General features: G+C 56.7%; 1 protein-coding gene across 1 annotated transcript; it reads left to right on the top strand.

Annotated features, from left to right (window-relative positions):
* Window positions 1-1,746: 1,746 nt before the first annotated feature.
* PPP1R1B (protein phosphatase 1 regulatory inhibitor subunit 1B) lies at window positions 1,747-25,329 on the top strand. The gene is made up of 9 exons (XM_044999423.1): window positions 1,747-2,030; window positions 5,672-5,732; window positions 6,491-6,513; window positions 8,422-8,497; window positions 15,575-15,751; window positions 18,776-18,859; window positions 21,278-21,349; window positions 22,340-22,489; window positions 23,784-25,329. Exons 1-9 carry the CDS (start codon window positions 1,950-1,952, stop codon window positions 23,882-23,884), a joined length of 825 nt encoding a protein of 274 aa, XP_044855358.1. The 5' UTR covers window positions 1,747-1,949; the 3' UTR covers window positions 23,885-25,329.

Below are 25,329 nucleotides of genomic sequence, written 5' to 3'. Positions count from 1 at the left end.
GGAAAATCAACACAAAACGGTTAGTTTGGGATTGGGTCTCCATTAATCTTTGCATCGGCCCACTGCAGTGTCTCATGGGAGTTGTAGTTGCAGGTCCCTCATGCATCCATTCTCCCTGTAGGTCATGATCCCTACCTAGACTGCATCTCCCAGGATGCACTGTGGTCTTGCCTCTGAGTGGCCACCGTGCATCATGGGGAAACCGAAACATGTCGATGTTTCTGAGTTGAAGTTTTTTAGAACATTTCGTTCCAAAATAAGTTCCAATCTTTTGACTTTTTGTTCTGAAAACCAGCCCTACTAGATATTTAGCTGATCTTCATACTCATTCATGGATTTTTTCCCCCTCCCAATATCCTTGTGAGGCAGGTGTTATCCTTATTTTGCAGATAGGGAATTGAGGCTCGGGGAGATATAAGTGACTTTGCTAAGGTCGCACAAAGCGTCAGTGGCAGAGCCAGGTCTCCTCTGCCCCTGCCCAGTGTTGTATCCACTACATCTACTAACCTTGCCCTTTGAAATGCAGCAGCTTCCAAATTAGCAGGCTCTTGCTGGAGGGAGAGTGTTTGAATGAGGCGTGTGTTACTCCACAAACACAAAGCTGACATAAACACACCTGCAGGCAGAGCAAAAAATGCATGCTTTCATGTGTACACATTCAAACAGAGTGCGCACACGCACACAACATAACTCACCATGCCAACATGTTCAGCCGATGCACACGTGTGCACACACACATACTGGTGCATACACAAAACCAATGTGCACACATGCAAAGAGCATCCGCCATACACACGCACAACCTTAGATACATGTACACATCCAGCATAGCTCCCCATAGCAAATTACAACAGCACCATGTGGAGGGCTCGGAGGGCAGCGGTGAATGTGTTTGAGAGTTTGACATTCTTTTCCCATCTCCAGTCGGGATGAAACTTTGAAACCTCGAAAGAATTCGCAAACCGAAAAAACAATTTGATTTTTCCCCTTGTTTTGGGTCAGTCGAAAACTTTCACTCGGCTCAGGTCGAAGCGCTTGGTGCAGATTTCAACCTTTCTTCTTGAAACGTCTTTCCAGTAAAACGAGCTTTACAGTTGGGACTGAAACATTGTTTCGTGCCAGGAAAACGGAATTTTTCCTTTGGCAAATGTCAGCGTTCTGAAACCCCGAACGTTTGGTTGCTTTGTTTTCCCTCAACATTATTTTCAAGCTGGGAAATTCATTGCGCCCGACCCTGTCTCGCTAACTGCCGTTTTTTCTGATGCCAAAACGATTCACTGAACAAGTCCCAAGCAGCTCTAATCACTGCCCCTGCTGTCCAGCTGGGGAAACTGAGGCATAGGGCAGCTAACTCAGCCTTAACTCAGCAGCAGCAGAACCGGAATAAAACCCAGGTCTTCTGACTCCCAGCCTAACGCTTTATCTACTGGACAACATCCAGTGCCTGGTTGCCCCACTGGGCAACGCTGCCCATTAGAAAGCATTTGCTTCTGGGGGGGTGTCTCCGCAGCTGGGCGGTGAAAGGGTTAAGACTGGACGTGGGTGGCTTTGTTTGAACCCCCCCCCCCCCGCCAGTTGGCTCCCCACGAGGGCTCATTAAGCTAGCCCTCTGCCCCCCTGCCCAGGGAGATTAATAATTCAGGCTGACTCCAGAGAGCCAGTAATAACTTCTCTCCCCTCCCTCCCTCCCTCCTTCTCTTCTCTCCCTCTGCCTCTCCCCTCCCGTCTCCACCACTCACTGTGCAGCGGGGATGGAGCTGGGCTCAGGAGCTGTCTAACTCTGCTGGGGGCCGGGGCGCAGGCTCACTCGCTGAGGAGCAGAGGGAGAGACCCTGCCGGGCTGGAAGAAGGGGGGGCACACAGCACGGTTCTCCCTGCGCTCAGTTCAGGGGCAGAGCGAGACGTGGACTCGGAGACTCCGCTGGGAAGTGGGAGAGAGCGACGGTGCGATGGACCCCAAGGACCGCAAGAAGATCCAGTTCTCCGTCCCGGCGCCCCCCAGCCAGCTGGACCCCAGGGCAGTGGACATGGTAAGGGGAGCGTGTCGGGACTGGGGGGTGACGGGGCAGGGGGCAGTGACACAGCGGAGAAATGCTGGGTTCTAGGGCTGGCGCCTGCTTGCTAGGGTCGCACACGCACCCCCCGTGCGAACAGGCACATGCTCCTAGACAGTCCTCACAGGTCCAGTCACACACACACACAATTCACACACCCGGTCACCCAGCCGCTCGGGTACACTCGCCCCTGCGCACACTCACCTGGCCCTTCGCACACACCTAGCCCTCCTGCACACCCACCCGCAAAACCAGTGCAAACAAACTCACGCCCCAGGCCACTCGTGCGCACCCCAGGTTCGTACGCCCAGCCGTGCATGCACTAAAATGCACAGTGGTCCGTGCACCCTGCATCCCTCACACCCCCAGCCAGCCAGGACACCGGCACACCAAACAACCTTCCATCTAAAAAAAATAAAAAATCAAAGGTACGCACCCCGCCGTGACACACCCATGCCCAGCGCACACTCACATACACACGCGTCCTTCACACTCACGCCAACAAGCAGCGGGCGGGATCCACTGCTGGTGTGAATCAGTGCGGCTATATTGACATCAGTGGGGCTGATTTACACCAGCTGAGCATCAGACCCTATGTACCGAATGCCCCCCGAACCCGCTGTCTGAGCACAGCCCCGGGAAAGCACCATGCCCCCACCCGTGCCTTCCCTGCTCAGCCCTAACTCCATTTCCTGTCCTAGAGCCGGTCAGCAGGCTGAGGCATCTGGGCATTAAAGGGCTGGAATTTCATAAAAGGCACCTTAGTCCCTTAGCAGCCAGGAGGGCAGAACCTGAGCTTTTTGCAGAAACATGCCCCTGGAGCGAGAACAGCCGTTCGGGTGCTGGCCAGTCACCACGCAGGGTTAAATCCGGTGCTGGCCAGTCACCACGCAGGGTTAAATCCGGTGCTGGCCAGTCACCACGCAGGGTTAAATCCGGTGCTGGCCAGTCACCACGCAGGGTTAAATCCGGTGCTGGCCAGTCACCACGCAGGGTTAAATCCGGCTGCAAAATCCTCCCCCAGCTGCACAGGTGAGGGTGAGTTGTGTTTGTCAAGCCCAGGTGCCTCCAGACAGGCAGCACTGAGGACTGGATTTGCTGAATCCAGATGCGACTTGGCTCTGGGCCCTACGAGCCCCCAGCAAAGAGCAGAAGGGTGGGGAGGGTGTCGGATCAAAGTTCCCCCTGTCTTGGGGGGCCTCCTGCCTGCCTGCCTGAGCTAGGTGGCTTCCGAGTTCCAGGCTGGGCCAGGTGAGATTGCAGACGGTGCATGCCAGGCAGGGCGCTGGAACGACTTGTAGAGGGGTGTGTGTGTGGGGGGGGGGGTGCTGAGAGCCACTGAACCAAACTGTAACCCCTGGATATAATGGAATCCACTTCAAGCCAGGGGGTGCGGCAGCCCCCTCCCCACCCCCCGCCCCAGCCCCCCTCGTTCCAGCACCTATGATGCCAGATGCAATTTCACAAGCAAACCCGGGTTCCGCTCGCGCTGGTGATCCTCGTGAATTGCAAGTCTAACCAATACACTTGTCCCCCCTCCTGCCACATAACCGGCCCAGTGCCTATGTGTTACTGGAGAGGAGCGTGACCTCAGGGTTATCGGTCAGAGATGAAACTTGGTTTCCGTTCCAGGCGTGGGAGTAGTTTGACTCCTATATTTGGGGGGGCAGCTCCAGTCAGGCCAATGGCCCGTCAAGTTACCATCTCATGGAAGTCGGATGCCCCATGTGACCTGAGTTCATGGGCCTCCATCTGGCGGACCTGCGTCCATGTGACAAATCGCACCATTAGCGCCAGCTGGCCTCCGTTAGCAGCCTCAACAGGGAGGCCAAAGGGCTGCGGAGCCTGATTTCCCTTCCCTTCACGTGGGGGCGCCAGCCAGGCCAGGGATGAGGCTGCCATGGTGGTCCCAGCAGCTTGCCCTGATGCTGCCCCACCTGAGCCCCCAGAATGGTCCAAACTGCCCCCCTGTAAGATGCACTCAGCTTTGATCTCACTTCCTCCAGGTGCTTGGCCCCCCAGCCTGGCCTCTGCGAGAGCCGATCTCTCTCCCTTCATCCCGCTGGGCTGGACTGACCAGCCCCTGCAGCGGGACTGCCTGCCCCATCTTCTCCTACCACCTCCTCGCGAGGGAGGCCCTGGGCTTAGACGCTTCCCTGCTTAATAAACCGGGGATGCGGAGAACTTGGTACATCCCCAGGCCCGAGCCCCTTACATCTCCCGTCTCACACTCATGTACACACGCTAGATCGTGTACATACACACTGATACACAACGCCAACACACACGCAGCGCCCATCTCACACACAATCACTTACACCCCGATACATACCAAGGCACACACCACTCAGCCACTTCCCCACAAAGCCAACTCCCGCGCGTGCACAAGGTCACTTACACACAGATACACAAAACTGACACCCCAACTTACACACCCGACACCCATGTAAAATCAATGCACACACTAGATCACTCTGACACTCTCTCTCTCTCGCACACCTCCCCACAAGGGTGTTAGGATTGTCAGCCAGCCTGGCCAGCCCCAGGCATTCCAAAACCACAAGTCAAAGTCCCCCCAGAATATCACAAGATAGGCTAAAAAATCATGAGGTTTTTTTTAAACTAAATAAACTGGGGGTTCTTTTTATTCGCCTGCCGGTTTCTGAGACTTCACCTGTGTCACGTTTCCCTGCTTTCCCCAGCAGCCACGGGGGGCTGCAAACGTCCTTATTTTTAAAAATTGAAATCAGAGATGTTTGTGATTCCAAGGGCCAGGGCTGTCCAATGTCGAGAGAGAAAATCGTGCGCGCTGGCTGCTCTGTCATCTTCAAAGGGCTCCCAGAGGACGTGCAATGTCCAGTGTGGCAGGGCTGGAAACCTGCTCCTACCCCTTGGGAAATCCCCGTTGGCTGTAGCTGTTGCAGGGCTTATAACCTGTAGAGGGTAAATATGTGCAAGTCCAATGCTGCCCAGTAGAGGGCGGTGATGATACGTACATTGTAAGGTTTGTCTGCAGCTTTTTGGTATAGCCAGGTGGTGGACTAGATGAACTTGCCTGGCTTAGGGTGCTGGGTTAGAGGGCCGGTGGGGGGCTGGAGAGGGCATGTGATGGTGAAGGGTTACCTGAGGGGTGCAGGATTTTATTATTATTGGTATTACTGTAGCACCCGGGAGTTCAAGTCCTGCTCCAGGGCCTGTTGCGCTAGGTGCTGTACAAACACACACTAAACAGCTCGCCTCTGCCCCCAAGGAGCTGGCAAGCGAAGCATAACACCAGAGATGGGGTCAGACAGGGGAGCGCCAGGAAACAACGAGACAATATTGGTCAGCTGGGATATCCGGGCCCCTGCGGCCTAACTGTTACCGTGCTCTTCGTAGGCATCGGCACCAAGGATGTCGGAGGGGGCTCCCTGGCTGAGCATCCCGCTGCCCTGGTGCCATGTCCTGGGGACCACAACAACGGCTCTGATGGGGGGGGTGTAGTGGAGGCCGGGGAAACCTGTTCCCTGTGGGCCCAAACGAAGCGAGGTGGAGTGGGGGAGGGAGCAAGGAGTGATCACCTCTCCTCACCCCCATCCCGAATGGTGATGTTCAAATCATTCTCCTCCCCTGTTTAGATCCGGCGCCGGAGGCCCACGCCCGCCATGCTCTTCCAGATGTCGGAGCACTCGTCCCCGGGTGAGTCTGCTCTGGGCGGGGGTCGTGGCCTCCGTCCCAGCCAGGGGGGGACATGGCACAGAACGTGCAGGAGGCCAGGCAGAGGGAGGTCTCCACAAAGGCAGCGGCTCAGCCACCATCAGGGCCCTCATCGGCCTTTCTGGTGGGGAGGAGAGGGCTGGGGGGAGCCAGGTCACAGCTGGTGGTGGCTGGGCCGGGGGGGAGGGGGGGCTCTCGTGGCCATCGCCAGCTAGCTGAGGTGCGCCGGGGCAGCGGGGCGGGTGACCCCTTGCCTGGGAGAAGAGGGATTGAAGCCTGAGGACTCCCCACCCCAACGCCCCCTCCTGGTCCCAGGGGATCCCCCTCCCCTCCCAGCCTGGAGGGCGGATCCCAGACTGAGAGGCCTGGAGGGACGCCCGAGGCGGCTCTCGGTGCCCAGCAGAGCGGGTCTGGCTCTGGGCTGCTATGGCCTGGCGCCGCAGCCCATGCTGGTGCTGGCAGGGGACTCTCTCCCCATTTGGGCACCTCCCTGCCTGGCGACCTCGCTGCAGCCTTGCCTGAGGCTGGCATGGGGGCTGGGGCGAGTGCCTGGCCTTGGGGCCCTGAACTGAAGAGGCATTTGCCTTCCGTTCTCGGCAGCTCTGGCCCCAAGCGCCCGGAGAACTGGGCCCCTCTCTGACCAGGAGTGGGTGCCCCCTGCGGCCGTCCCGCTCCCCTGGCTTGTGTCCTCATTCTCTCTCTCTTCTTCCCTCCTCTCTCCCGCCCTCTTCCTCGTGCAGAAGAGGATTATTCCCCATACCAGGTCAGTGACGGGGCCCTGCGCGGAGGGAGCGGGGAGGATGGGCTGGGTGAATGGAGACGCAGTAAAACGACCAACCCAGGCTCTGACCTGTATCGGCAGCCCCAGGAGCCCCCTCCACCGGCGTCAGTTGGGAGGGTGGAGGCAGTGGCAACACGGATGCTACAAAGGCCTCTTCCTCCAGTGGTGTGACTGGCTCAGAACAGGCACCAACGCGGCCTCCGGGGCATGACCCGTCCCCAGAGAGACTCATCCCAGTTCACCCATTGGTGGAAAAACCTGCTCCCCTGGCATTGCCCGAGCTTGGGCGTGGGGCTCGGGGCATGGGACACGGAGAGGCTAAGGATCAGAATAGCAGCGGGATGGCAGGTCAGGCGTGTGGGGCATTGGCAGAGCTGTGCATTGGACTAGTGGGGGACCGTCGGTCAGGATGGAGGGGCATTGGCAGGGGAAGCTTGCGCTGGTCGCGTACAGCTGCTGCTTTCGGTCGCTACCTATCAGGAGCCCTGCAAGGCACCGCGGTTATTCAGCATTGATTAAGGGAGAAAATGTCAGGGCACCCCCGGCTCATGGCCTTGGGCCTTTTCCTTGCCCTTGTGAAGCCAGCATGACAGTGGTAGATTGCGCGGTGCAAAGTTACCTTGAAAGTTCCCAAACAACTTGAGCTGCCGCAAAGCCCGGCTCAATCCCCAGGCTCCAGGAGCTCGCAGCCAGAGATTCTCTCGGCCCACATTTTCCGTGACTTCTCCTTGATCTCGAATGGAATGAAATTCCTTAATACACGGCAAAGCGCTAAGCTGTAATGGGAGGTGAAGAAGTGAACAGGAGCCAGGAATCTGAAGCTTAGGAACCGGTTAAGGGTTTGGCTGCTGTTCAAGGCCCCCCCCTGCCCCCCTATGATGCAGAGAACTCACAGTTCGTTACTGCAGCGGATTTGCCACTTAGCTCGTCATTGCCACATACTTTCGCCACCTCGCAGTGTACTAACAAAACCAGCCCCTGGCTGGCGGCCATGGACGGTGCCATACGGAACCTTTCACCTCCGTGTGGCCAGTTCAAATCCTGCCCCAGCTCGGTATTGACGGTGAATGAAACTTGTAACCATCTGATGGGTGTTTGACAATGGCCTCAGCCCAGCCCCACAATAGCAAGTGGCACTAACTGGCCTGTCTGAGGAGGGACATCCCACAACCTGCTCTCAGACACAGTCCACTCACATGAGTTAGAATCCAAACTCCCCCGGCCTCTCCCAAGCACCATCCCCACTCCTTGGAGTCTCAGGAATTGACAGAGAAGCAAAGTTCACTTCAAACCCCTTTTCCTCAGGGCTGGCAGCTCCTAGGGCTCCTCCTCCAGGAAATCTCAGCCCACCCTCTAGATCCTCTCTCTCCAGAAAGCCACTCCCACTTCTCTCCCACCCAGGTGGAGTAAGGAGCCAGTTGCTTCCTGGAGTGAACAGAACTGTGCTCCGGTCTGACACACACTGGCAGTGCAGTGACCGCACCGTCCCTGTTCTGTGCAGAGAGGCCCTCAGGTCCTCAAAGATGTTTAGGTGCCAAACTCCCAGTGATGTCAGGGATAGTTAAATACCTTTGCAGTGTTGCCGCTGTATCAGTCCCAGGATATGAGAGAGATGAGCTTGGGGAGGGAATATCTTTTATTGGACCAGCTTCTGTTGGTGAGAGAGGAGCTTTCATGCCACACCGAGCTCTCCCAGAGCATCCCAGAGCACTCCCAGAGCGTCCCAGCTAGATACAAGATGGAACAGGCTGTTAAACATAAGGAGTTAACACATGTTGCAAGAAACCATTCAACCTGAAGTGGGCAACTCCATTCGTAGGCCCATGTTCACTGGAGACTCTTGCTTTCTCTGCTCTGGTACGGTTGACAATCCATTCTCCTCCCTTCCAGAGAACGCTGGGCGAGGGCCACCTGCTTAAAACAAAGAGGACCAACCCGTGTGTCTACACGCCTCCCTCTCTTAAAGGTACAGGTGCTTTCATTTCATCCTTTGCAAAAAGAGAGCCTGGGAGCCGCGGTGAAATTCACCCCTGTGCCGAAAGACAGTGCAAAGTCTATGCATCACCTACATCCCACTTCACCCACAAGGTCTATGTATCACTCGAGTCCTGCTTCATCCCCATGGGATGCGTGGCCTTTTCACTGCCCGCTGCACAGCAGCGTGTTCCATCCTCATTCACTCACCTCCTTGTTGATAGACACCTTCTTGGTCTTCCATCAGCTTTGGGGCAGTGAATCTTACCTGGTCAGTTTCACTTCCTGCTTCTAGTCAGTTTCACATTTCCCTGCAGCCAGTTTCGGTTTCCAAAAGCTACAAGGGAAAAGTTCAAATCCTTAAAGGCCACAAAATCCTTTGGATCATAACTTTGGGGCTTCAACTGCTGCTGCAGAGCCGGGGGAGCCGGCACATTGTTTAGTCCCCCCCCATACCCCATTAAAAATAGCCAGTGTGTTTTATTTTAAATGCCTCAGAGCTGAGTGGCAGTAATTGTGCAGCACTTTAAAAATGCTAAAAGCTCTGCAGAGATCAAATAAGCCCAGCAGCAGCCAGAAGAGGAAGCGAAATAATTCCATCCCTGTTCTACGGGTAGGGAAACTGAGGCACAGAGAGGGGCAGTGACTTGCACTAGGGCCACACAGCAAGTCTGTGGCTCAGCTGGGCTTAGAATAGGGGGATCCTGGCTGCCAGACCCGTGTTCACTCCACTAGTTCCGGCTCCCTCTTTACAGAGGCTTTGTGTTTAAAAAAAGACAGAGTTTGAGACCCAGAATGTGTTCCCTCTGCGATTCTGACAGTTATATGGTCCGATCTTGGGGGTTAAAGAGCTGTGCTTTTCTCTCTGGGTTTGCCTATGGCCAAGTTGTCTTCATCAGCAAAAGACCTTTGTTGCCTTTTGTGAGCAATGGGCCAGCATATATTTTGTGCATTGCTGATATCCCACTTAAGCTTATTTTGAAGTCGTTAAATGGGACTTGGATGGTACATGACGTTTGGGAAGGACCCTCTCCGCCGAGGTGAATGTTTCTCGCTTCCTCCCAAGTTCTCTTCCATTATTATATTACAGGAGCTTGTGGAGGCCAACCAGATTGAGCCCCGTTGTGCTAAGCTCTGTACAAATACTTCTTCTGGCTGATTTCAGTGGAGTTAACAGGCTTGGCCCTGTTTTTCTTAGCAAGGGTCCCTGTCGGAGCTGTCAGATGTTGCCAGGTGAAAGAGTGTAATGTACCAACCCCACACCAAACCCAAATCTCTCATTAGCACCTTTTGAGCTGAATGAGCGACAATGGGAAAATCAGAGGGCCCGGTTCTCCTCTCTCCTCTTCCCAGTGTAAATCAGGAGCGACATGTCGGGAGCGGGTGGAGTTACACCAATGTCAGAGCGAGATGAATCAGGCCCAGCGTGTTTACTGACATGATCTATTTAAAGCCCTAATTTGACGCCGTGTGTGCGTTCGACAATCTGTCTGTGCTGCAGACGCTGCCAGGTATTTAAGAGTTTACTGCCCCGCAGGGATCTCGTTGCAGGGTGCGTGGCGATGGGGCCGCCTCAACAGGGGGTGAGATCCAGAGAGAGGGTCCTCGCTGCGCCTAGCTCACCCCTTCTGACTGCCGCCCTGGGGATCTCAGTGTGCAGGGCAGACAGCCTGGAGTTCAGGCTCACCCCCACTCCCACGTTACAGACGGGGAAACTGAGGCCTGGAGCGGGGCCATGAATGGTGGATAGTGGGGATGAGGAGTGGATTTAGGCAACACGTTCCTTGCTCGGCTGCTTCTCCCTCTCCCACACATACACAATCACCCAGTTTCGCTCCTGCACGCTCATACGCGCGCACACACACTGTCTCTCTCTCGCACGCACGCACACACACTGCGTCAAGCTCGCACATACGTGCACACACGCTCTGTACCGTACATAGCAATTTCCCATCAGCCGCATGCTCCCACGTAATCCGCACGCACCTATTGTTCTCACCTGTCTCTGTCACATCTCGGGTTCTGTGAAATCTGCCAGGACTCGGGCTCTGCTCTCCCTCCCCCGTGTTCCCTCCCAGCCCCCTGCTTTGTTCCGGCACGTTGCCTCCCGCATGGCAGCGAGAGAGGGAAGGACCCAGATGGTGCTGGGGGGCTGCGTTACCTGCTGGAGCTGAGGCCTATGGGGCTATAGAGGGGTGTGTAATTTGCGGGAAGCAAGGGGGAAATCATGCCCTGGGTCGATATCGCTCACAAAACGGGCATCCCAGAGGGAGCATGGCTAGAGAAGGGCCCAGCCTGGATGATCCTGGGCCAGCAAAGGCCTCACAGCTTGGAAAAACCCCGAAGCGCCTTGGGCTCAGACCCTCAGCTGATGTGAACCAGGGGTGCCTCTGGCGCAGGGGTGCCCGTTCGCACCAGTGGAGGATCTAGCCCCGAATCTGGCTTTGTTTCAGCTCCACATGGTGAAATCCATCAAGGCCAGGACCAAGTCTCTCACACCCAAGATTTCTCTGTGCATCACGGCGCACGTCTACACTGCAGTCTGAGCCCCGGTCAGCTGACTCACAGGGTTCGGGCTGCAGGCCTGAAAATAGCCAGAGGGACATGCAGGCTTGGGCTGAAGCCCAGGCTCTGGGAGCCGCCCCGTGCAGCAGTTTTACTGCCCTGCAGCCCAGGCCTGTGTCAGCTGACCCGGGCCAGCTGTGGCCCTGCCATGGGTCTTTTCCTGCTGTGCAGATGGACCCAAGGAGTCACAGGATTCATCAGAGTTTAAGGCCAGAAGGGACAATGGGCTCCTGTAGTCGGGACCCTTGTAAATTTCACCCAGTTACCCCCGTGCCGAGCCCAGGGAATTGTTAACCTCCCCACCCCCCGGGAAGTTTTACACCCTTGTGCCTTTAAAATGACCCACCCAAGGGCCAGTTCTTCAGCTTCCAATGGCCCCTGTGATCTGGAAGCCCCGTGCCCCATGAATCGTCCCCTTTCCACGGCCAGTGCTGGGAGCAGGACAGGGTGGACAGGGGCAGGAGGGGGTATGGCCAGGGTGTTCCCATGCCCCGCTCCCCTGGGTGGCTCCGATGCCCATTGGCCATGGGGGCTCAAGGCCCCTCTAACTCTGTCCAGGGCCAGAGCAGGCCCCAGGCCTAGAGAGGCGCATCCCTCTCTCCCTTCGGTCCCCGTGCCAGCGCTGGGGTGAATCAGGGCCCAAGGGTCAGTGGAATGAAGAGAGGGTCAATATCGCCCGGCCCTGAGTACAGCAGGGGCTGGGATGGTCTGTTCCAGCCTGGCCTCGGGGCATCCCAGCCAGTGTTGGGGAGCCCCAAACGTCGGCCATGCCGATCGCTGGCCCTCCGGCCGCCGAGCCAGCCACTCTGGCTTGGCTCCTGCCTCTTGGCTCCCATGCAGGCACTGGCTGGTTTCAAGGCCGGCCGGAGAGGGAGGCCCGGCAGGCTCCTTTGTGCTGCCTTCAAGGCTGGAGGAGGGTGCTTCCCCCCGCCTGCTTTGCCATCACTCTCTCTCTCCCCCTGAGCTTATCACTAAGTTCTCTGGCTCCTCTCCCAACCTCCCGCACTCCCCTTCAGTGCATTGGCAGCTGGGCTGGGTGCAGCGTTAGCTGCCTCAGAGCCAGTGGAGGCTGAAGCGTGGCCCTGGGGTGGGGGGTGCGCTCTGGCACAGCCTCCCTCTCCTCTAATCCAGGGGGGAGGCAGCAGGGCCCCGCCCGCCATTCCCCCTGCCCTCAGTCCTGCGTCACTGGTGGAACAAGCTAACTGGCGTGTTAAAGGGACAGTGGCTTCAGGTCGCACCTGCCCAGGCCCAGCTGGGATTTGGCCTCCCGGTTCCCGCTGCCTCAGTTCCTAGGATCAAGGGGGTTGAGACACCTACACTGACCAGCCCAGGATAGAACCCAGGCCCCTGCTCTAACCACTGGACCATACTCCCTCTCAGAGCCAGGAATAGAAGCCAGTTGGGGCCCCCAACCCTGTGATCCAGCCACTAGACTGTATTCCCTCTCCCCACCAGGAACAGAACTCAGCCGTCCTGACTGCCGGGAGGCCCCTGCTTTATCCAACGTACCCCACTTCCTCCTGCAGCTACAAACCAAGAAACCTGACTCCCTTGCCTCCTGCTGTAATCAACAGCCAGGAAGAGACCCCAGGAGTCCTGCCTCCCTGTCCCCCCTTTATCCCCAAACCCCTATTTCCCCTCGGCTCACAGCTGCGATAGCACTTGCATTTCAGACGGCTGCTGAGTGCCCGTAACCACCTCTTTCCGGCCCTGTCCTCAGCCCCTTAGCTCCCACAAAGCACCTGGTTCCTCGTTCTTCAGCCTGGGCAGGGATGTAGATCTCAGCCAGGGATGGGACCCGCCTTGTCTGGGGAAATAAAACCGATCCGCGGGACAGAGACAAGTGTCCACTGTTGACAGGGTTCTCAGCAGGGCCGACGAGAGGGGGGGAAGCCAGTACAAATTACCGGGCCCGGCGGTCTGGAAGGGGGCCCGGGGCCCGGCTTCCCCGGCCCTGTTTAGCCAGCCTGCCCTTGCTGGGGGGCCCGGAATTTTTTTTTCACCTCGGCGGCCCTGGTTCTCAGCAGCCCCAATTGTCAGCTGAGCTCAGCTCGCATTGAGGCGTCTAAGTAAGGACTCACCCCCCCCACTGTGACGCCACGGCCGGGTTTTCAGGTCGGGGGTGATCTCCGGCCTGGGAGGGCAGGTGCTGGCTCGGACGGGGTGGCAATTCCGCGCTGTTCGCACCGTCTCAAGGTCACTGATAAAGCACCAGGGTCTCTAGGGAGGGGGTGTGGAGGAGCAGGCCGCAGAGGCTTTGTCTACGCTGCAGCTGGGAGCGGATCGCCCTGCTCACGTAAGCAGACTCGTGCTAGCAGTGGGGGGTTCTCAAGCCGAGGGGGCTCGAAAGCTCGGGCACCTGCCTGAGCCGGAAGATCCATGCACCGCGCTAGCGCGAGTCTGTCTGCCTGGGCCGGGAGGCTGGTTCCCAGCTGCACTGTGAACATTACCTAGCGTGTTCCCTGGGGGCAGTATGAGGTCGATAGCCTAGGGTCACCCAGAGGTGGGGCAAGTGGGGCAATTTGCCCCAGGCCCCGCAGAGGCCCCCACGAGAATATACTATTCTAGAGTATTGCAACTTTTTTTTATGGAAGGGGCCCCCAAAATTGCTTTGCCCCAGACCCCCCGAATCCTCTGGGCGGCCCCACACCCAGCTGCAAACTCCCCTGGCTGGGAAGTTAGTGGCTGGCGCTGGTTTCACGGAGGCTGCCACGCTGCTTGGAACCCTGCTGAGCCGCCTCTGTACCGCAGCCAGGGCGAGCAGGTAGGAAGGTTCCCCACTTCGTCCCCTGGTGGTGAAGGGGAGGAGGCGGATGAAGACCCGGACCCGGTCAGCATGTCCAGTGCTCAAAGCGCTGAGGCAGCGCCGGATTCATTTGAGGGAGGGAGGGTTTTCCCCCGTGTGCTTTGTCTGTTTCACTGGCCGTGAAGCTAATTCCTCTTGCCCACCGGGGTGTGAGCGGCAGCGTGATCTGCTGACGGGCCAATCATCCCGGTGGGAGCTGGCGCCGTATTAAATCCTGGGTGCTTCCCCACTTCACTTCCTGGCCAGGTTTTCCGCTCTGGCTCGTTTGATGCTTCATGAGATCCCGTGGAGCCCTTCAAAGAGGGGCGCTAGGGGTATGTCTACAGTGGGGGTCTCATCGCCCAGGCTCCAGACAGAGCCCAAACATCTCCACTGCAATTTGAGAGCCCCGCAGCCCGAGCCCCGCAAGCCCAGATCAGCTGACCCAGGCTCTGAGACTGGGTGTGGACAGCTGACCTCTGAGCTTTCATACGATCCCCAGGCAGGCTGGGGGAAGGTCGTGGGAAGCTGCAGCATTGAGTTGTTACTCTGAAGCTGTGTGTCTCCAATCTGCTGGCCGGTCCGTTAGCAGGCTAGAGGCGTCTGTCCGGAGCACACGCGCACACACGCACTCACACAGTCTGGGGCGGGGGGGCGAGCGTATGCAGGCACTGACATTTGCTGTCATAGGGCTGCCCTGTGTACTGCACTGAGCCGGCGTACCCAGAGGTTTGCCAGGGCTGGGTTTCCAGGCACATGTGCAGATTGGTTCAGCAGAGGGCTGATGTGTGCAGGCCTGGTGGGTCTCTACCATGCAACCAGGCTTCGCTGCTCCCAGGAGGAGATTGCCTCCTCCGCTGGGTCCGCTAGTCCGGGGAGAACCAAGGGCATCCAGAAAGCAGCTCCGCAAACACGCCCAGAGCGCAGGGGGATCAGAGCTCAGGCACTGATGCTTCTATGAAGGCGCTGTCAGCGCCTGCCGAGCCCACCACTCGGGGAACTGCCCTGCAATGACAAACCCGTGCCCGTGGGCCTGTGCTTACTAGCCACCCACAATAGCCAAGCAGTGTTCACGTGTCACAAGCAACCCTGTAACAAACAGGCCGGCATGCACACGGGATGGAGGGGAAAAACTGGTCAGGAAACAAACTTTAGGTTCACAGGTGCTGTTACAGTAACACCAATGGTGTGAAGAATACATTGGTAATGTCCTTGATAGAGCTCAGACTTGATAACATTCTCTCAGCAACTGAAATCAGGTTTAACTCCTCTGAAATCAGTGTGTAAACTTGGGAATAAAACTGATGCGAGTGAAAGAAGAATCTGGTCTGTGAGGAGTTCCGAGAGAAAGGTGAAGTAGTTAGAAGACAGGCCTGGGAGCCAGGACTCCTGGGTTCTGTTCCAGCTCTAGCCACTGACTGGGTTTGATCTCAGGTAAGTGACTTCCTCGCTCTGTGCCTCAGTTTCCCCCCATCTGTGCAGCAGGGATAGCACTGACCTGCTGTGAGAGAGGCTGTGAATGTCACCTGGGGGTTGTGAAGTGCTTTGCCATCCTACAGAGAGATGGCTAGTGGGGTGTGGCTCCCGTCTCTCGGATCCCGCCGCACTCCACTGCTTGGTGCCGGAGACCACAGAGGCTGGGTCGCCTGGAACCTGCACTGGCTGGACCCGGCTCCCACTGGCACGACATGGCTCTTCCTCCCTCCTTGTGCATTCCAGCCATGCAGCGCATTGTGCAGTCGCACCTGGAGGCTGGCAGCGGCCTGGAGGACGAGGAGGCTGCCGAGCAGGAGGACAGCTCCGAAGGGGAGGCCGAGGACGACAAGCCCTGTGACCCAGACGACATCGACTCCGAGATCCCCGGCCCGTGTGAACTCGAGAGCAGCGGCGCTCCTGGTAAGAGACGTGCAGGATAAATAGCCACTTGGGGGGAGGCAGGAGCAGCTGGTGCCCAAAGCTAGTGGTGTAGGGCTGCAGGTGCAGGCAGGCACCCCTGGACTCGGCCCCACCAGGTTCCCTGCTCTGGGTCTGCACATCCTGCAGCACCCAAAATTCCCCCTTAGGGGCAGCTAGTTGGCTGCATCCCAGTGGCAGCAGTTGGTACTGCAACTTGCCGTACATCCATGTAACACAGCGGTGCCATTGCCTGGGAAGAGGGGTAATGGAAAACCAGAGGGGAAGCTCAGGTCGTTAGATCTTCCCTCAGGAGGGGAGCCCAGGGCCGTGCGATGCAGCATGATCATGTCCTACAAGGACGGGCCTGGGAGCCAGGCAGACGGGCGTCTAGTCCTGGATCCCGTAAGGTTGGCGCTATGTTTCCAACAGCCCCGGGAGAATGGTCCTTTGCAAATCATGCAGCCAAGAAACGTAGCCAGTGGCTGGCGGCTGCTGCAGCTCTCCCTTCACTGCCAGGCGGGGACTCAGGAGAGGTGCTTTCCGGCTGACCTTGGGGACCTGCTCTGGGCCTCAGTTTCTCCATGTGGGGACAGTGCTAGACGCCAGCACACATCACAGCTCTCTGGCTAGCAGGGTTGTCCCATTCGGTATCACGGCGATGGGAATCGCTGCTTTCCTCCCTGTGCTGAGTCCATCCCTGGGGTGCCTCGCGAAGCCTGAGGAGCCGTCCCGGAACCGGAGAGCGGGACGAGCCATCGGTTTAGGCTCAGCGGGAGCTGCGGGATGACTCGTCCTGCTCCTGGCTGCCAGTGTTGGCGGAGAGTTCGTATCTGTTCTCCAGCTCAAAGGGTGGCTCAGCAGTTCCCAGGGCATTTTGCTGGCCTTGCTCTGCTGAGATTCCTCTTTGAAAGAAGGAGGTTTCCAAGCCTGGTGCCCTGGGGCAATGGATCCCTGTGCAGGGCTCAGCTGCTTAGGTTCCCTGGATGCTCAGATATCCAGGGACGAGCACCACCAGACTCCAGCAGGGACACCAGTGCAAAGGCACTCAGGGATGCTACCCGATCAGAGCCCAGAATAGGCTGGTCAAAGGCCCTGGGGTGGAGCGCAGAGGGCAGATGGGGCTTGCTTGGCCATTTATGGGAAGCAGGGGGTGGGGTGGGGGTTCTGACCGCTCTGAGCCCTGGAAGGAAGTGATGTGGGGGACAGGAGAGCCGTTGGGAAGGAAATTCCTGCTCATTTGCTTTAGTCCAGGGCAGTTTTCCCTGGATCCGAGTCTGGCGGTCAAGGAGTTTGGAAGCAGGTGGGAGGCTGCCAGCGTAGCAAGATTCTATTTAAAGGCCTCACTATTCCCCCCCACCCCCCTCGGATCCCACTCACCAGGGACCCGCTGCGCATACTAAAATATCCCTTCGTTTAGCGCCTTTGCTGCTAGGGAGAAACCTGTAAATATTCCCCCCCGCCGCCACGCAGACGCTCCCTCCCTGGTACAATGAGCCGTCAGTCACCTAGGAAACCATCCCTGTTGCTTGGCACGAAGGAGCGGTGAGCCTGGTGCCTTGGCATTCAGGCAGAGACACACACCCACCCCAGCCCACCCACCTGCTTTCCCTGCACTGTTGGGGGATGGCGAGATTCCCCCCACCACCACCCCGGTTAAATTCAGGGGGGTGGGAATCGGGGACGTTTATCTTGGCACTTCGGCACCTCAGCTCCCTTCCGCTCCGGGAAAGGCTGGTTGGGGTTAGAGTTAAGTTCTTTGTTTCTTTCATCGTCCTGGGCTCCCACCCCACCGCTCCATCGACGCTGCTCCATTCAGACGCACATTCCCCCTCTGCGATCCCAGCCTGGGGCTCCCCCTCTCCACAGCTCTGTCCGTGCCCCTCAGTCCTGCCCCGCAGCCCCCTCCCCTTCCAATCCGGGGCTCCCCACACACACCGAGCGCTGCCAGCACAATGGTAGTGAAATCTATTTGGGAATCTGTCATGTGCCCCTCCCCCAAGCACCTGAGTGTCCATTTCCGATTTGTGTCCCAGTAGCGGTTAAAAGCCCCGGTCAGGATCGGGGCCCCATGAGGCAAGGCCCTGCACCAACACTTGGGAAAACTCGGCACTTGTCCCATCTCCCAGCAAACTTACAGTCTAAGGAGACGAGTCGGGTCTGAAGTCGAGGGGGTGGCTGGGGGAGGGGAGGATATAATCAGACAGATACAATCTGATAGACATCGATACCTTTGCAATTAGCAATAGCCAGAGCACCAGCTGTCCCAGTCTGCCCCTCCAGCCGTCGCCAATTGGCTGGTTTCTGATAGGCCACATGGTAGCAGCGGAGGCATCTGAAGGAAGGAAGGGTAGCAGCTGCAGAGGGTTCTCCCTGCGTTCTGTGATTTAGATCTATTACAGAGGTATCTAGAGGCCTCGGCAGCAATCAAGGGCCCATGGTGCAGGGAATTGTACGGACCTATAGCAAGAAGCAGCCTCTGCCCCACCCCCCAGTTACTTACTGTCTAAATAGAGGAGGTAACGGATGGGAGGGGAAACTGAGGCACGGAGTTGCCCTGAGGCCCCTGCCAGAACTCAGACTAGAGCACAGGTCTCCTGAATCCAAACCCCCAGGCCATGGCGGCACGAGGAATCTGGCCCAGTGGGGCTGTATCCTGACCTGGTGGCAACGTTGTAGGGCTGAGAGGGGCAGCCAATCTCCAGGCCCCGTTCAGTCCTTGGCTGCTCTGCTGCGGCCGAAGACAAAGGGGGATTAGCAGAGGCACCTGCAGCAGGGGGAGATTTTTCCTGTGTTATTTGCAACTGGGCCAAGACTTGCCAAGCTCGCCCCACCAAACGGCCATCAGAGGGTAGCAAGAGCGATGGGGCGTTGGGGTGACAGAGAGTGGCTGAACTGGGCTGAAATTGCCGGTGACAGCGGAGTGGGGGAGGGACAGGATTTGTGCTCCGCAGACGGCGCGCCAGCCGCCCTGACCTTCGTTGGTCGCTCCCCAGATGGCTTATCTTGCTCCTGTATTCATTCCAGGAGCCCAGGCGATGAAGGAGCTGCCTCTGGCACCTGAGGCAGCAGCAGCCCGTCCCAAGCCAGCTCTGCCAAAGCAGCACTCCGGTAAGGGAATGGCTCCCTCTTGTGCGAGGCCAGGGAAGAGGGATTGTACAAGAAGTACCACGGAAAGAAAGAAAACGGTTCCAGCCAAATCTGGGGAAACAGCTGATGCTGCTTTTCACAGGCTCGCACCCCTTCCCGAGTGTGCACGCACACTCCCCGCCCTGCTGCTAAGCTCCAGAGGCGCCGGGAAGCTGGTGATTACAGCAGAGAGACATTTTATCGGGACAGGAGGCACATGTCTTCGCGGCGGGCGGCATCTCTCACCTCGGGGAGCCGGGCCTGGGGTTTCACGCCTGCACTGGTGTCCAGGCTTCTTGCAAGCACAACAGCCAGAGGTTCTGGAGGGGGCGGCAAGGCAGGTGTGCGGGGGAGGAGGGGCAGGTGGAGCGTAGAAAGGTTGACATGGCAGAACGCAGGGTGTTGAGCAAGTCTTGGAGGCAGAGAGAACCGTGATGTCCGTCTGCATCCAGCAGGCGTAATGAAGGAACCCCCTTTGCATTCACTGCCCCAGAGTCCTCTCTTTCCTGCCACAACAGATCATTGATTTGGTTGGCGCTGTTCTGTTTTGAAAGGGAGGTTGCCAAGAAAAAATTGGGGGCCAGAATCTGCTGTCAGTTCCTCCGAGGCAAAACCAGAGAGACATGAATGGAGCCGCTCTGGATTTACTCTGGGGTAATTCACACCAGACGCTGGCCCCTGTGTTTGGTAACAAAATCAGATTCTGATCTCATTTCCACCCATGTAAATCTGGAGTAACTCCAGTGAAGTCAATGGAATTTCTCCAGATTTATGCTGGTTTAACTGAGATCAGCATCTGGCCCGACGTTTCCTTCTCTGGGTCACGACAAATTAGAATTGAAAGCATCAAAAACCCAAACCCTCAACCTTCAGTTTAGTCTTTGTGGCTGGTGCCATTTTAACTTTCGTTGCCATTTCTGGAGTGTGCTGGCTCAGGGCACACGTGGACAGGGAGCAGCCCGCCCAGACTCCAGCAGTCACAGTTACACACACACACAAGGAAACTAAGCCCATCAGTTTCCCTTTCTGCTACTACTTCAGTTTCCCTTGGCAGCAGCAAGGGACAAAACCCAGCTGTGCCCTTGGGGCGTGGCTGCACTGCAGAGTTAATGATCTAGCCCTGGGGTGAGCAGCAGGCAGGCCCCAGTTAACGGGCCCTCACTCCTGTGTGTGTTGCTAGGACTTCCCAGGGGGGAAGATCCCTTGGTTCTTTGCGTGCAGGGAGCTGGGCTGTCTAGGATTCTTTGCCAGTCAGCTGTGGAGAGAATCGGTCTGTCCTGGGCGCATGGGGGGAATTGTGGGAAAGCCCTGGAGGACAATAAGCACTCAAATGGTTTGGCCAGTGTTAAACTAGAGCCCAGGGGCTAACCCAGCCCCATCCTGGTCAGCTAGCCTGGGCTTAAGACTCACCAAGTCCGAGAGGGTCGGTTGGTGGGCAGAGGTTGGAGCTAAAACTGGATAAGAGCCTGGGTTAGCTGCAGTGAAGACAGACCCACTTGGGCAACAGGATTGTGTGTGGACAGGAGAGGGCTTGGAGACCACGCCAGAGTTAACTCTGCAGCGACGACACCCTGGGTTTGCAAAACCTCCTTCGGCAGGAGTTTGCTTTGTGATTCTCCAACTGGAGGCCGTTCCCTTTGGGTCCCATTTTCCCTTCCCTCTCAGCCCCCAAAGCTGTGGGTGTGGAGGGGCTGGTGTAACCCATTGTTTGGGAGGTTCTCCCCTCTCAGCTTCCTGGCTCTCCCAAACTAGCTAGTTCCCCTTGGCGTTGGGTTCTTCCCACTGCAGGGAAGCACGTTAACCCGACAAAGTCTGATCTCTCCCCATTCAAAGTGCAGGCAACACCTCTAGTTTTCGGGAAAGCTGAACGCTGAGGGCGTAACTCACCTAGGGGGTGGTCTCATGCTGTGTGAAACCAACGGCAATGCCACAACCCACTTCCCCTGGTGGGGGATCACTCGGAGGGCACCAGTATCCTCTAGCTCTCCGAGATGATTGTCCTAGCTCTGGGTTCCTCCCGGCCTAGGGACCTGATCCTTGGACTGTAAAGGAGTCGTTTCAGATTGAGACCAGTGTAAATCAGAGAATCACTCTCCCCCAACCCCCTCACTCTGAGTCGGGGCTCTCACCGGGCATTTGATGGCCCCTAATACTGTGCTGCTCAGGATCTACCGTCCTTGATTTGTGCCTGGACACGGTGAGCATGTCCCACCGTTCAGCTTAGCTATGAGAGGGGAGCCCGTCTGTACCCCTGCAGGGCCGTTGCTCAGAGCACATCGAGTTGTGACATGGGTTTGGCCCGCTTGCCGATTTGTTTATCCCCTTTGTTAATATTTCCGACGGAGAATTCTGTGCAATGCGTCTTGTTCTTTTTCTCATTCGCTGCTGCCCACCGAGAAGCCCCAGGAACTGAGGCCAGAGCATTTGAACCCCGTATCTATCCAGCTGTCGTCAAGTCACACAAAAGGAAAGGTAATCTGCCGGCGCGATAGACAATGGCGGATCAATGGGGATTTGCTGTGGTGGGTGGGAGACCCAGCTATGCCTCCAGGGTTAAGGGTCAGTTAGCAGCTCCATTATGCTTTCAGAGGAGGCACCTACCTGGCCTGGCGCTAACCTGGGGCCCAGGCTTTATCAGCCCTGGTTTTGGTCTCCCTTTGCATTTTCCTTGTTTGGGTTTTGAAGCATCAAGGCTAAAATTAGCACCATTTTCAAGCCCCCAGCCCGAAAGCCAGGTGTCCGCTACAAAGTCTTGTCAGAATAGCTAATGTTGTTCAGGGAGGTGGTCTTGCTCTGCCAACAGAGAAACGCCATCTGCTGGCACAAGCTGCGTCTACACCAGGGGGTTGCCAGGATGGCATTTGTAGTGTAGACAAGGCCTAATTTTCAGAGGACATAGATCACCCGCAGCTCCCGTCCATTTGTCCATCTGCCCTCTTCTTCCTCAGTCAGCTGGGCCCCGGGCCAAGGTGTCTCAGAAATTGAGATACCGCAAATAGGGTGACCAGACAGCAAGTGCGAACAATCAGGATGGGGGTGAGGGGTAATAGGCGCCTATATAAGAAAAAGCCCCAAATATCGGGACTGTCCCAATAAAATCGGGACATCTGGTCACCCTAACCCCAAATCAGTGGCTTTTTGTGGCTGCAAATTAATCAGGCTCCCAAAGGTCTTTAATTAGCCTTTCCGGAGCGTGTAGATTGGTGGGCTGCCTGGGAGGAACTTTGGAGCCTTGGGTAGAAGAAACTAGGGGAAGGGTCTTTCCAGAGGATCCTAATGTTAATTTGGGGGGAAGGAGGGCTTGGATCCGGATCTGCCCTGGGCTCGATCGATCATCAGGATTTCACTGATTCATGGTGGCGTTTTAAAGCACTTGTCTGATTGTTGCATGAAGCCTGGACCCCTCAGTGATGGGGGATGGAGACTCCCATCATTTAACATGCGGGTGTTTACTCCCGGTAGGTGGCCAGAAAGTGTCCTTTGCAGGCGGGATAGCAGAGCTTGGGGATGAACTGAACTCGCTCACTGAATGGGAGAAACCTGAAGCTACTGAAGGAGACGGGACCAAGGCCCAAGAACCAGATCCAGGACAGGACAGTCCTTCCCCAAGCGGTAACGTCATGAGCCTGAGGAGCAAGAATGGTGGTGGGGGTGTAGCAGGAGCAACGACAGAATTAATCAGGGCTGGATGCAGAGTCCATAAATACAGCCAATTAATGCAGAGCACGTTAACACTTCAGGGGTACCCGCTCCTTGGGCGGCTCTGACAGCTTCACAAACATTCATTAAAGAAGCCTCATCTAACCCACAACAGTGGGGTAAGCAAAGGAAAACGCAAGAGCCACATCCCCAGTGCTGAAATGCAGCCAGCTCTGGGGTGGAACGTGGCTACTGTTTTAACAGCGCACGGCAACTAACAGCTGGGAACACAAAGCAAAGGGGGAACCTGCATCCTGTTGAAACCGCATGGAGAAGCTTGGCTCAGCAGAAAGGCCTCCCCTGAGCTCGAGTTTGGCCACAACACTCTGGTTAACCCCAGACTCTCACAAAAAGAGCCACGTGGCTCTTTTAACAGCTACAAGCTGGGCTCCCTGCCCCAGAGGCTCGCTTGGTGGGATCCATGGAATGGATTTTCCCCCTCAATCATGCATCTGGATTGCAAAGGGTAACGGCTTTGCAAATGACAGAGTGTTGGGTGGAAGCAAGGTCCTCCCATTAGATAAAGGGATCTCAGCCTGGGGCAGTTTGGAGAGCCGCTTTCATGATTATTGTCATCCCAGTAGTCTCTACATGTTAGGAACCGGGACGCAGGCAGTCTGGCCCAATAGGAAGGACTCGGATCAGTGCTTGGGGGGTCAGGTCAGAGTCAGTAGGCAGCCGACGAGCCAGGCTCAGAGCCGGGTCTGCTGGCCAGCGGTCAGGAATGCAGCGAATGGGCAGTAGCCAGAGACGAGGCAAGGAGCAGGAGGAGCCGAGGGCACGGGCAGGTGTGAAGTGGGAATGGGCTGGAGGCAGATTGCAGGAGATAGGCAAGAGCGGACTCTGATGCAGCGGCAATGGAGAGCATGCAGGGTCACGCAGCCACCCTCGCGGGTCACTTCCTGGCTGAAGCAGGGGCGCACACTTTGGCCACTGCGACAGGACTTCCTGCGGGGCCTGAGCTTCCAGGATTGGTGAGGTGATTTTACAGGGACAGTCCCTTGGTGGTGACAAGGGACTGGCAGAGACCCAGGGCCCCCACAGCCCCAGGCTCTAAGGACCTGCACCTCAGAGCCATAAACTGACTCCTGTCAATCCAGGATCCGTGCACTAGGTAACATGTAAACAAATAACAGGTGACCCCTGCCCTGGGGAGCTCACAATCTACAGCTTCTGCATCTTTTTCTTTCCCTTTTCCCCTCCCCAGAACACAAGGAGCGGAGACACGTTGGCTTTGCAGAGAGACCTCCACGCTCCGTTAACGTAGAGAACTGCTCCGCCACCTCCCCGCTGGGAGGCACCAGTTAGCTGGGGTGGCAGAAGGAAGATGGAGGAAGCCGTCTCAGAGGTGGAACGCACTCATCTTCCCGCTCCACGTTATGGATTCTCTTTCCTTAACGGCCTCGTTTACTTTATCTCCCCCCCACACACACACACTTCCTTTCTCATCTTTCTGATTTTTCCCGTAACCTGCCAATGGATGGCTCGTTTCTGTTAAGTGAATTTAGTGCTGGCGAAAGGTGGCAGCTGGACCAGATGTTTGAAAGCCTCGGCATGTCCATCTAGACGATAGAGATGGGCAAGTCCTCTTGCTATGGGGCATCTAATCCATCCCAGGCCGGAGGCTAATGCAAGATTTCCCCTATTCTCCATTTACTAGTGCCCTGTCCTGTCCGTCTAACGGTGCCAAACAATGGGGCTTCGGCCCCTTCCCTTAGGAGACAATCACACGTCCCAGTGCAGTACAGGAGGCAGCAATGCAAGCTTCCCCCATGCCTTCAACCCTACAGAAAGGCCCTTCCTTTGGACAGTTCAGTCTTTTTGGTCCCTTTAGTCCTTGCCCTCTTTGCTTGAGCCTGCTAAAAGAAAACCGGCCCTGGGCTTCTCTGACAGACCACAGAGCGAGAGAGGAACACGCGAGCAAACTCCAGCTCCGTGTGGCAGGGGGAAGCCCAGTGCTGCTAGGGGAGTGCTGACCAGAGGAGAAAGCTTGATGATTCCACCCTCTAGAGCATCTCCATGACTTTCAGTGGACCAGAGTGTGGGTGTAGGGGCACTGAACACAGGGGAGACAGGGCAGGTGGGATTACTTTAAAATTAAAATGTGAAATGGCACTGGACAATTGAAGAGGTGGAGCCAAATCACAGTGTTGGTTCACCAGCCCTGGAGCCTGAAGTCCTCTAGTTTATATCCTAGGGCAGATAGGGTCAAGCTTCCCCCACCAACGTGCCTCAAGCTGGATCTGCAGGAAGGACCCTGTCTCAGATCCTCAAAGCTTTTGTAGGTGCCTAACTCCCCTTGAGCCCCTGTCTCTAGCGAGGGAGAAGGCCTCCCACTCGATCCTTGGCTTCTCTGCTGACGCTGCCTAGCAGAAGAGGCCAGTTTGTGCCAGTGAGGGTGATTTTTGTCATGTGGCCACTTATCTACTGGGACCTGCGCCAAGAACCCATTAACTTGTTTCACAGGAACCACCACACATCTTACAATGGCTAGCGGCTTGAGCTGGATTTGAACCAGCCCCCTGGAGGGAACGTTAACATGGAAAATGCAAGAAGCTCCTGTTTGCCAAATTCAAATGCTGTTTTCCATGGTTAGATCATCCCTAATGGGGACTGCAAGCAAGAGGCAGCTGTTTAGTTTAGTTTAGGTCTCTCTCTCTCTCTCTCCTTCTCTCTATCTCATTCTGTACCCTTTGATCCTGTATTGAGCAATGCCCCTTCCATGCACCTCACTGCGGTAATAAAGCTTTGTA

Source organism: Mauremys mutica, chromosome 25 (genome assembly GCF_020497125.1).
Source record: "Mauremys mutica isolate MM-2020 ecotype Southern chromosome 25, ASM2049712v1, whole genome shotgun sequence".
NCBI lineage: Eukaryota > Metazoa > Chordata > Testudines > Geoemydidae > Mauremys > Mauremys mutica.
The sequence above is the reverse complement of the archived record's forward strand: the minus strand, read 5'-3'. Positions and strand labels throughout refer to the sequence as shown.

What these genes read in the sequence shown, in the direction of transcription:
- PPP1R1B (XM_044999423.1), top strand. Translation starts at nt 1,950, where the DNA reads ATGGACCCCAAGGACCGCAAGAAGATCCAGTTCTCCGTCCCGGCGCCC. An exon ending in GTCGGAGCACTCGTCCCCGG is followed by an intron (nt 5,733 to 6,490) that starts GTGAGTCTGCTC and finishes TTCCTCGTGCAG; the next exon opens with AAGAGGATTATTCCCCATAC. An exon ending in CGAGAGCAGCGGCGCTCCTG is followed by an intron (nt 15,752 to 18,775) that starts GTAAGAGACGTG and finishes TATTCATTCCAG; the next exon opens with GAGCCCAGGCGATGAAGGAG.